General features: G+C 40.9%; 1 protein-coding gene across 1 annotated transcript; it reads right to left on the reverse strand.

The window, feature by feature from the left end:
* Positions 1-152: 152 nt before the first annotated feature.
* On the reverse strand, positions 153-11234 carry tmem19 (transmembrane protein 19). The gene is made up of 8 exons (XM_073481138.1): positions 11143-11234; positions 7009-7156; positions 5583-5696; positions 3580-3717; positions 3415-3491; positions 3148-3325; positions 2375-2584; positions 153-1799 (listed from the first exon to the last, which is right to left on the reverse strand). The coding sequence occupies exons 2-8, from the start codon at positions 7136-7138 to the stop codon at positions 1624-1626; spliced, it is 1023 nt and encodes a 340-aa protein (XP_073337239.1). The 5' UTR covers positions 7139-7156; positions 11143-11234; the 3' UTR covers positions 153-1623.
* Between the last annotated feature and the right edge of the window lie 547 nt (positions 11235-11781).

Consider the following 11781-nt stretch of genomic DNA (forward strand, 5'->3'; position numbering starts at 1 on the left):
CAACATTTCCTTTGGATTATTTAGGCTTCATCTGGATTTGAACTTGTTTTTTTTGTCCTTCCAACGGTGCAGGTTTGATTTCATAAGTAGGGAGATTAAATTAAAAACAAAAGATCGATTAAGACGTATAAAAATAGAGACAGGGACACAACTTCAATTTAAAAGTTTGATCTGTTTATTAACACTTCAGTGGCAGAAAAAAATGAGTTTTAAACCTTTTAAAACGATTGAAGAGCAGAAAGAACCTCTTACTCTGAAGATTGAGGAGAAAGTTGAAGCAGACTCTGTGAAAGCGTGACAAAATAAATCTGCCCTGAATACATAAAAACATCATCATAAAAGTGGACACATCACATTAAATGAGCACAAACCAAAAATACAGAACAAAGTCACAATTTAGAATTTTTTTAATGTAATGGCATGATTTATTTGTATATTTGGCTGCACTGTTAAAATCTAATTACGCTTTTTCCACAAAACAGATAAGAAGAAAGTTACATTATTTACTTGGCACTTAAACAACCTCACATATTCTGATATGAGAGAGTATCAACATTATCAACTCGTTTTAGTTTTACATCTTTTTGTGGTTGTTTTGCAGCTCTCGCTTGTCTGTTTGGGAATTTGTGTCGCCGCAGATTGAACCGTTTCTGATTTCAACATTCAGATTATTCCATGAATCAGCACGAGGCTTCAGGCTCGTTTATGCTCGATCAGAACTATTTCCTAAGACGTGCTGTCCAACCGTGTTGAAGATCATCATGAAGATATGCGTTTGTTACCAGCAGTCGTCATCGGGAACTTATCCTCGAGGTTTTGTTAACTTCCGAGGGGACGGTCGCACTAACTGCGATGCAGATGAGCTGCTTCAGTACTCCCTGATCTCTTAAATGCATCATCACCGTTGTACATTTTTTCAAATTATTCACAGTTTCACTTGTTTGTAGACGTGAAAAGTCTTCAGAAGTACCTGCACACCAGGGCCCCGTTTCAGAGAGCAGGTTTAGTGAAAACTGAGCCTGAATTTAAGAACAGAAATCTCAGGCTTAACAAACTCGGTTACTGTGGAAACTGGCTCCTAAACCTCGAGTTCAACGATCTCTTTCCTTCTGCCTCCTCCCTCGTACAGATACAGGCTGTTTAACTGCGTTCATGTGGTTTAATCAGGAAAAAATGTTTTTCTGACTCGGAAAATTCACGTGATACCCCTCAACTCAACTCAGGCTCAGGACTGAACTGAGTTTGTTAAACCTGCTCACTGAAACAGGTCCCTGGACACTTTTTTAGTCAAGTAGATGTGTGTTTCTTTTTTGTTGTTGTTTTTAAACCATCCTCACTCGTGTTTCATCATTAATCTAATCTCTCGATCTCTTGTCTGGAAACAATTCGCCCACAACCTTCATAAATCTCCTCAGTTGCAGCTCCCGTCTGTTCCACCACGCAGTGATTTCTGTGTGGTGGATTTCGAAACACTGCAACGAGTTTTAATCAGTCTGCTTATTTTCCTCTTCTTTTTCCTTTCGAAGTCTTTATCCAACACATAGTAGTACAGGCAGAGAGAGCGTGTGTGCTTTTTAATCTCAAGTGCGATGCTTCTGGGATCAGTAGTGACCCTCAGATTACTCAAATGTCTTTATAAACCCGTGGCCACAGCCCCCACGCCAGCCCGGGCAGGACGAGAGCGATGAGGACGGAGGAGAACAGGTTGACGGCGTTGTTGTCTAAGATGGGTTTCCCACAGATCCGCTGGGTGGTGGCCGACTCGTAACTCACCACCTTCCCGATGCTCGAGTCAAAACCTGAAGACAGACGGACGAAGAGGAAACTGATCACATCGACTGAAGAATCATTTTTGTTCAAGCTCAAAACGACCCACACAGACTACAGACCTCAGCATCTCTCTGAGACTAGAAGGTTCATGATAACAATATATATTATTCACATAAGTACTGTGACATCATCCTCTTTCAGGACTGAGTGCAGGCTAATGTGACTGTTCTGCAACACAGCTGGGTTTGGGGCCCAAAAACTGTTTTCCATGAATGTACGTCATCAAAGAAGCTGCTGTAAACATCACAACTCCTGCAAAATGACTTATTTCACTATCCGAACTTGATCCACTCCCTGATGACATCTGGAGAGTCTGTAAGAGCCGCGTGATTAAATCATTTTTATCCCAGTTCAAGTTAACTTGGCGCACAGTGGAAGTCTCTAGTGCTCACGCTGTATGGACCCCACAAAGAGGAAGATCCAGGTCATTTTATACCGAAAAAGTTCTAGCAGTCTAAAAACCCAAAGATACAATTTTAAAGTCCAACCAGATGCCCCACATCTGTCAGAGCCTCTCCCTGCTGTTCTGATCGACAGTTCCTACCTGAATACTGCATGTGAGCTCCGAGGAAAGAGTCCAGCATCGACCCGATCAGGCCGGCCACGCCGCCGTACAGGATGATCGGCCACTGAGGGTCGGACATGTGCAGGTCGTTGACCACCAGGTACTGTGTTATAAAGTAAGCCGTGCCCACTGTCAGCCCGCCGACGAAGCTGGCGACCAATCCGACGGTAGTAACTCCTCCGTTTGTTCCTGGAGGGTGAAAGAGAAAAACATTCATTTACGAGTTTCCTGAACACAGTTTCCTGGAAAGAGCAACGCTCAGTACAATGAAACTGTGACTTTAGGCCGTCACATGTCCGTGTCACTGTAAATACAGTTTTTCACACACAGATTCACAGAATGAAAGGGCTTCTGTTTATGTCCATGTGCAGTACAGGCTGCACCACAGGAAAAGCCATAATCACTTGAACCCTCATAAAATGTTTTTTGACTAATAAAACGGTCTTTTACAAACCAGCCTAAAGGTTTTATTAGATAAATGTCTACACTCCCTCAAGTCTGTTCCGTTCTCTCAGTAATAAATGTGTTTATTTTGTTTGTCGTTTGTCATTTTTCAAGCAAAAATGTGAGGATGTGTTTTCTTTTCTTTGTCAGTTACCAAAAGAACAATTCTCAGAAATCATGATGAACATTATTCTAAATATTTTAACACTCTACAGACTAAATCGTGAGAATAGTCGTCAAAATAATCAATAATGAATAAATCCGTCCTCGCTCGTTATCTCAGTCTCTGAGTGTCCTTGGCTTCTCACCTGCTGGAACCTCCTTCCAGGTGGTGATGAGTCTAGGCTGTGATTGGCTGAGGACCGGCCCCACCTCTGACGCCCAGGTGTCCCCGGTGCTGCAGGCGATGGCGCCCAGCAGAGAGAGGCACATCCAGGAGGCCGAGTACTGTTTACTGAAATCAATGGGGATCTCACCTGGACCCACCTGAAACACAACCGCCAGTTATTATCATAAACTAGGAGGAAATAAAGCCTGATGGTTTTATTTGCAGGTAATGGAGACAGTTAATTTACCTCTATCATGTACAGCAGTGCCAGCTCTGTGGGAACTCCTCCATTACAGAAGACCTGAACCCAGTTCCTCTGGCCCCCTGACACACAAACATACACAGTCAGTACATCCAAACTTAATTTTTCCGATTAACCCTAAAACAGAAAACACACCCTCACGTCTCTCACCTTCTTTGTACTCGGAGTCTATCTTCTTCTTCTGTGCTGCTCCCCAGCGGGTCAGTTTGGAGGAGGTGATGAAGAAGGCCAGCAGAGAGGAGAAGAAGCTGTAGTTGGCCATCGTCAACACGAATCCCACCAAGAGAGCTGAGAAATCACATTTCACATCAGCGACGGTCGTACAGTCAAATTGTGATGTAAAAATCACACAACAACAAATTCCAAGAACGGCTAAATTTCAGGTGCAACAGATGAAAACTTGTAGTCGCACCTGCGCCCAAAAATCTATAAAGTGAGACTAAAATAGTTTTTACATTTTTACCTAAACAACAAATGTATTGCTTCTTAAAAGACATAAATAACTTCCATCACCTCATATCCTCTAAATATCTGCAAACACATGTCACGCTTCAGCATTTCAATAAATCAGTGACCTCATTTCTCTTCATCACAGCCATCTCACGCTATCAGCTCCTTTTTCAAAAGTTTGTTTTTTATGGTTATCAAATCGATTCCTTTTAACATTTCTGGCCACAAAGATTGTAATCGGTATTCGTCAACTTCAGGGGGAGGGTGTCGCCCAATAATGAAAGCAAACAGGGGTTAAGACACACTTTCCGCGTCATCAAATTAAAGTTCAAAGGACTTGATTGTGAGACTAAAAAATAACTAAAACTAAAAAACGTCTCCCTGGAGCTCCAAACAAAAATGAAGTTATTGTCAATTCAAAGGTTAAATCTGTTTGGTAACTCTTTGATAATCAACAACATCAGCTGCTAAAATTAAAACTATCACGCTACATAGACTGAAGTGATGGGAAAAGACCACCAGCCTCTCAGCTGCATTTACTGCCACAAATCTCCTAGAAAGAATGTAGCAGTCCAGTTGTTTAAGACTTGCTTTCTTTCTTTGTTTTGGGCTGATTTTCCAAAGTCCCTCTGGACTAATTGCAGTAGATTCAGATCACCTGTGCACAGGTGGGGGGACTGACTCCTGATGGAGGAGTGGAAGCAGCTGGGGGCATTTCCCTCCCAGCCAATCAGGGTGTGACGACACCCTTTTTGTGAAGGCTTAAAAGAGGTGGGTAACGACACCCAGGTCATTCTGAATCTGTCCCTGACTCACTGAGAACCTCGTCCCATTAGATTGCAGCCAGAAACTCTGGTCTGTTTAGGCCCTGTTGTGTTTTCTTGGCTGCTTCACATTATTCTAGTGAGGAAACTGTTTATTCTTGAGCCCCTATACACCTTCAGTTTGACATTTTATTTCACTGGGGCTTGTAGGAGCACATTTCAGTTGGATTATCCCTGAAGAGGCATTTGTTTATTGGTTTATTGTCCAGGTAGCGGACATTGGGCATCCCCCCTAGACTTACGTGTTTTTTTTATTATATTTTTATGTAGGTTGGGCCGGCCTGTAAGCATTTTACTGCCAGTACCGCCACAAGAAAAAAAATCAAAGGAAGCCAGATAAGGAGGACCAAGAACACAGAAAACATCTAGACACTCTTGAAATTAGCCTGGAGACACATTTCAGGGTGTTTTGTCGAGGTTTGTGTGGACTCGACCGTGAAGAGACTGTTCAAAGACTCGTGGAGAGATTCAGGGAAATTGGGTACGAACCACGAGAATCTGTTGCATTCTGCTCTTGTGTAGCAGAATGCTGCACATTGTTTTGCTGTGAAGCTCCAGAAATGTTTTGTGGACTTATGAGACTTCAACTGACTTTTCATCAGCATGAATGGATGCTTCACAGCGGGTGGAACCACTTTGTGCATGTGCACCTAATCAGAATGATTTCAAACAGTAAATATTGTCCATGTAACCACAGCTAATGTGTCACAAAATGTAAAGTCGTGGGTCAGAAAACAAAAACAATGATCTTACAGATGCAGAAAAGCCCCGCAGAGGCGAGAGTCGTTATTCTCTGTGGGTTCATCACAACCTCCTTTCATATGATACAGTCAAAAAATCAGTGCAGCTTATTAAAAATGGTTGGATTCACTGACTCACCTCCCAGAGCCCCTGAGCGGCTCAGACTGCTTTTCTTCAGCGCTCTGACCGTCAGCACGAGAGGGACCAAGATGGAGAACAACCATCGCCACGGCGACACTGGTTGCAGTGTGCCTGTAAACACACAAACACACACGCACAAACACACAAACTCAGACCACCATCTCAATCACTCAATCAAGCTCTGGTGGATCGGTGAAATAAACACACAAAATCTCCACAGTTTCCAATTAAAATCCTGATATTTAACATTTCTAGTAACCTTCTCAAATTAGTTTCTCTCCATAAAACAAAAAAACCAAGGGTCAATCTGGTTTGCTCTGGTGACGGAGCTGCAGAATATTATTTCTTTTTTAAGATAAAATAAAAATCAAACCGAACATTTTATTGACGTCATCTCACACAGGGAACATACAAATTTCACAGATTAGACCATGGTCCAAACCCAACCAAAACCAAGGACAACACAGTCCAGTATTTCCATGAGAACACATGATTTGGTTTGACTCACTTTCTTTAAAAAAACTTTCATGCATCTGTCTGGTCACGTAACTAGGGATGTCCCGATCCCGATTGTGGGATCGGGGCCGATATGGGCATTTTTTCACTGATCGGGGTCGGCAATTTTGAACGTGGACCTAAGCCCGATTATTTTTACGTCAGCTGTCGTCAACGGAGCACAATTTGTGGCAGAATGCAGTCGCGCTCGTAACGTTAGTCTGGAGAACCTGTGGATAAAATGTCTGCAGTGTGGAAATATTTCAAATTAGAAAGCGAAAGCAGTCCAACGGCAATACGACCGTTTCGCGAGCTGGTAACAAAAGAGCTGCATTTAATACTACAAATTTGATACGGCACATTAACAAAAACACGAGTTCACTCAAGCAATACAGGCAAAGGCACCGAAGCAACAAACACACGTGGATACTTTCAAAAGGAAAGAGAAATATCCTCGAGTCAGCGACATGGCCACAAATATTAAAGAGAAGGTAATTGAATTCATCGCTCTGGATAATGAGCCCACCTCTGTGGTCGAGGATCAGGGTTTAGTTACTGACTTTGTTTACTTGTTGTTTTTGTTAAAAAAACAAACAAAAAAACTAATGAAAACCAATGTTGCAATAGGATATGCAGAATAAGAAAGAGCCATATGAAAGTATTTACTTTGTTTCAACAAAATAAAAAAAGCTATGGTGATTTTTTTCTTAATGCAGCTGTATTATCTAAGAAAATATTAGTTAGGGCTAAGTATCGGATCGGGACTCGGTATCGGCAGATACTAAATATTAAATGACTCAGATCGGGATCGGGGTAAAAAAAAACCTGATCGGGACATCCCTACATGTAACTGTGGGAAACCTTAGACTAACAATAAAAACTAGTGTCAACATTCTTCAGATTTGTGAGGAAAGGTTGTGCAGCTCACCGGAGTATGAGCTGATGGTGAGAGAGAGGACCCAGAAGAAGAGGGAGAGTGCCAGAGTGGCACACAGCACGATCATGTCAGTCATCATCTTCAAGTACTCCTTCATCAGTACATCACTCTCAGAGACCATGATGACAGACGGACGGGGCTGCAGGACAGGAGACATGTCAGACACATCAGTGCATGTGTGTTTTCTGATGTGACAATAAAGAGAAAATCTGATACTGATACTTGTTAACTTGGGTGTAATTACAGATATTGGGTACAGATAGTGCAGCTTTCAGTGAAGGTGCAGAAATCATGCTTTACTTTACAGGTAAAGAGTCAAAGTGCTGGAGACTGTGGGAGACAGGATGCTGATCATTCACATGAGAAGGAGAAGCTGATGATATGCAAACCACGTAGGTGCAAAGCCATGCATGAATAAAAAGAAGAAAACGCCTGCACGTTTAGATCCCAACTGGAACTTCATCAGATCAAACTGTTTGACATCATGCACGTTAAGATGGTTGATCTTAATCATCCAAACTGCCCGGAGTAGTAAACATCTAAAAACATCCACAAACAACTTAATAATCTACATAGGACAAAGGAAAAAATACACGAGGAACAACAAATACAAAAGCCATACAGCATATCCTTAAACAAAAGGGCAAAATTGTTAAATCTTGTCTAGAATTGGGCTCAAGGTTCTCTAAAGGTTTATCAGATCAAACTGTAGCGGTCCCATTGTTTGAGACTTGCTATCTTTCTTTGTTTTGGGCTGATTTTCAAAATCCCTCTGGTCTAATTGCAGTAGATTCAGATCACCTGTGTGCAGGTGGGGAGGATTGAGGAGTGGAAGCAGCTTGGGGCATTTCCCTCCCAGCCAATCACGGTGTGACGACCCCCTTTTTGTGAAGGCTTAAAAGAGGTGGGGAACGGCACCCAGGTGGCTCTGACCCTCATCCCCTTAGATTGCAGCCAGAAACTCTGGTCTGTTTAGGCCCTATTGTGTTTCCTTGGCTGCCCCACATCTTTCTAGTGAGGAAACTGGGTTTATTCTGGATCCCCTTGAAACCCTAAAGCCCCTATACACCTTCAGTTTGACATTTTATTTCACTGGGGCTTGTAGGAGCACATTTGTTGATTATCCCTGAAGAGGCATTTGTTTATCGATTTATCTTTTAATTTATTTAAGTAGCTGACATTGGGCATCCTCTCTAGATTTACATGTTTTTTGTTTATATTTTTATAGAATAGAATATTCTTTGTCACTATACACATGTACAATGAAATTGTGCATGTAAACATTTTACTGCGAGTACCGCCACAAAATCACTTAAGGCAAAATAAAACAATCACAAACAGGAAACATTTACAAAAAAAACAAAACTGCAAAAATTAAAAAAAAAATGGCTAAACGGGAAAACAAAACCACAGCCAGGTTAACAATGCCTGTTTTTAGAGAATATTTATTTTACATTGTTAACATTATCTTGTGTTAATACACTGAAATGAGTAAAACAGACCAAACATGAATGAATGACAACTTACAGGACATATACGAGAGATAATGAGCAAGGACAGTTCATATATTGCAGAATTCTGATGCTCTCCGAAAGAAAAATTCAATTAAATAAATAAATGTTATTAAATTGGGGCCACAGTTGCAGGTGGTTGGATCAGATGCTACATATCTGTGTTTTTGCTTGTTGGAAAGCTGTAGGAGGCTCGTGCTCCTCGTCCTGGGGCCTCATTTATAAAACTGACTTTTACGATCTTTGAAGTACGACTCAAGTAGAAAACCACATATAGTTATTAATGTGACCGTACTTTGATGTGGATTTATCTCCCCAAAAAAATTCTAGACTTGACGCAAGGGATGTTCTCGCTGGTTATGTCGGGGAATTACCATTTTGGGACACATGTGCCTCCGAGCCTGTTACGAACAACTTCATAAACAACGTGTAGCCACAACTGAGGACAGGACTATCTGAATAAGTTGATCAGGGTGAATTTTCATTATTTATCATTTCGTTTCGGGACAATATCGTAAACCGCAATCGTGCTGTACATGATAATTATGACAGGAAATGTTTATTGTTTTCTCACGCCGAGCTACGACCAACTCTAAGGCTCCATGTTTGGCTTCAATCTCCCCTACCAAGTTTGATTTTTCTCTTTCCGTCCATGGCTTTTGTGTTGGGATTATTTTAAAGGGAAGGCACAAGGTTGGTGCCATTAATTTAAGTTAAAGATTTATAGATCACAGGTGTAAGGTTTTTATACTAACAAGCACACCGTCATAAAATCATCTTAAAGCATAAGTTCTCCCAAAAATGTAAATTCAGTCATCATCTCCTCTCTCGACGCTGATGGAAAAGTCAGGTGAAGTTTCGTAGTCCACAAAACATTTCAGGAGCGTCACAGGAAAACAACGTTACAGCATTCTGCTAAACAACCGAAAGCAGCTGGAGACTAATCCAGGATGCATCCATGTTCATAAAGGCACCTGGCTATTGTTTTAAGTCCAGACGTCCCAGGAAGTTAGTGATGCATGCTAAATTATCGACCCGATATTTAGAAATGTAATGGTTATAAATTGGTGTCAGTATACATTATATCCAATAATCAAGCCAATAATATTACATGATATCACTGATTTAACAAGCGCATTATCCACACATTTTGAAACAGTAGTTGGCAGCAAGTTCCTCTAAATACTCTATCTCTAACTACTTGGTTATGTTTAGGAAATAAAACTACTTGGTTATGTTTAGGAAATAAAACTACTTGGTTACGTTTAGGAAATAAAACTACTTGGTTATGTTTAGGAAATAAAACTACTTGGTTATGTTTTGGAAAAAGATAATGTTCTGGATTAAATCAATAAATCAGCAGCAATGATCACCAAAAACAAAAACACTCACTGTTTGAAGTTACAAGAGATGCAACACAATGTGAGCTGGGAGTTTTTAGGCACACAGCACTATGTGTGACGCAGGCTGAAGAAGCCGCCACGGGCAAAATACCACATTCTTAGGAAGTCTCCAAATCTCTTTTACGGTCAGATAAAGCGAGGAGAGGAAGGAAGACTGGAGGTAGAGGAGGAGAGGTAAATGTATGATTACAGAGCCTGCTAATTGATTATTAATGGTTTACAAAACTGAGGAAAGCAATGGGAATGTGCTGAGCAAGATATTTCATTTAAATACTGTACTATTTTTTATTAAAGACTGGAGAGGAAGGAGAAGAGAGTGGATGGGAAAAGATTTGAGTAAAAACAATGGCTGTTCAGATAGTTTCTGTAATACAGTTGTTTCTCTGTCTATCATAGATCATAGTAAAACTTCTAATCCTACTTCTAACTTCTTCGGTTCGTATATTTAGCTACATGTGTCTGACAGCTTTGGCTATTAGTTACTTCTCAGATTACATTTGGCGGACCCTGCCATCTTTCTAGCTTCGAACAGTGTTCTGGGGACCTTATTTTCCTCTGAGAACAGCTCGTCCATTCAGTTATGGACAAAAATAAACATTTCTGACTTGTGTTATTGCCTCATTAATATTGTAAATGTTACAATTCTGAGTTTGAATTTCTTCTCCAAAAATGACACAGTGCCCCTTTAAAATGGGCTCAACCTTAAACTTTTAAAGCAGTAAAATGCAACATGCACATTAATGCAGCAGTAATATTAATCCAAAAAACATTAGATATTAAAGTAAAACACTGACTGGGACCACTTGGCTGCACAGTGAGTGCTTTCACTTGTCATACTTTATATAATACCTGCAGCATAGTTTATTACATGCTCAAAATACGTGACAAACTCGTCCATCTTTTTCATCTCATGGATAATTTGGCGCTAACACTGGATAATGTTAGCTGGAAAGGAACCCATTTTTACACCAGCCTTACACGTAAAACATGAGCAGACACTTAAAAAAAAGGACATTAGTAATGCTTATTAATCAATGACACTCTGGTACAATGATATTCTTTCACATGAGGATAGCTAGAGCTAGCGGCAGCTAGCAAATTAGCCGATGCGCTGCTCTCTGACGTGTTGTACCTCACAAGTTTAACCAGATGCAACATTAAACATACCTGACATTTCTTTAATAACACCGGCTGTGTGTAGGTGAACTCACCGGTTATCTGCAGAGCCATGACTTACAACTTCCTTTAACCCACTTCGACAGCTAGCCAACGCTAACTTTCGTTAGCTAAAAATGTAAGTTATAGTTCAGTCGATAGTTTGTTTGTTTTTCTCGTCAGTTTTGGGTGAAATAGTTTTTCTCCAAACAAAAACCGAAACCAATGAAATTCAGTAACTGACGACCCGAAAAACGAGAATTACTTCAGAGGTTCCGTGCTGGACACACAGACACCGGAGGCAAAGGCAGGACCGAGACAATTTAGTTAACGGACCGACTTCCGGTAACAAACCGTGGACGGCTCTTAAAGGGGCCGCGACCTGAATTAGAGCCGGAAACACAAAGTGTGACTGAACTTATTCATGACAGCAGCTGACCGCTTCAGAGGAGCTGCACGTGGAGGGCGGTGGTGCTGTTTGAAGTAAATAAATAAATAAATAAATAAATAAATATTAAAAAGACAGCGCTGTTTCCTAAAAGGAGGTCAGTCAGAGGAGTGAACCAGAGCGGAAACATGTGACTTCTGTGTTGTAAAATCCCTGTTATGACTGTGACAAATGTCCATAGTAAATAAAATCTTACAAAGTGTCATTATACTTCTACTTCTATTGTACTTCTTGCACCTCAGCACCG

Source organism: Pagrus major, chromosome 14 (assembly GCF_040436345.1).
Source record: "Pagrus major chromosome 14, Pma_NU_1.0".
Taxonomy (NCBI): Eukaryota; Metazoa; Chordata; class Actinopteri; order Spariformes; family Sparidae; genus Pagrus; species Pagrus major.

Bases quoted from the DNA above. Each gene is read 5' to 3' on its own strand.
- tmem19 (XM_073481138.1), bottom strand. From the start codon at position 7,138: ATGGTCTCTGAGAGTGATGTACTGATGAAGGAGTACTTGAAGATGATG. The intron at 5,697-7,008 runs GTGAGCTGCACA...GTGTGTTTACAG, and splicing joins CACCATCAGCTCATACTCCG to GCACACTGCAACCAGTGTCG. The intron at 3,718-5,582 runs GTGAGTCAGTGA...GTGATTTCTCAG, and splicing joins CCGCTCAGGGGCTCTGGGAG to CTCTCTTGGTGGGATTCGTG.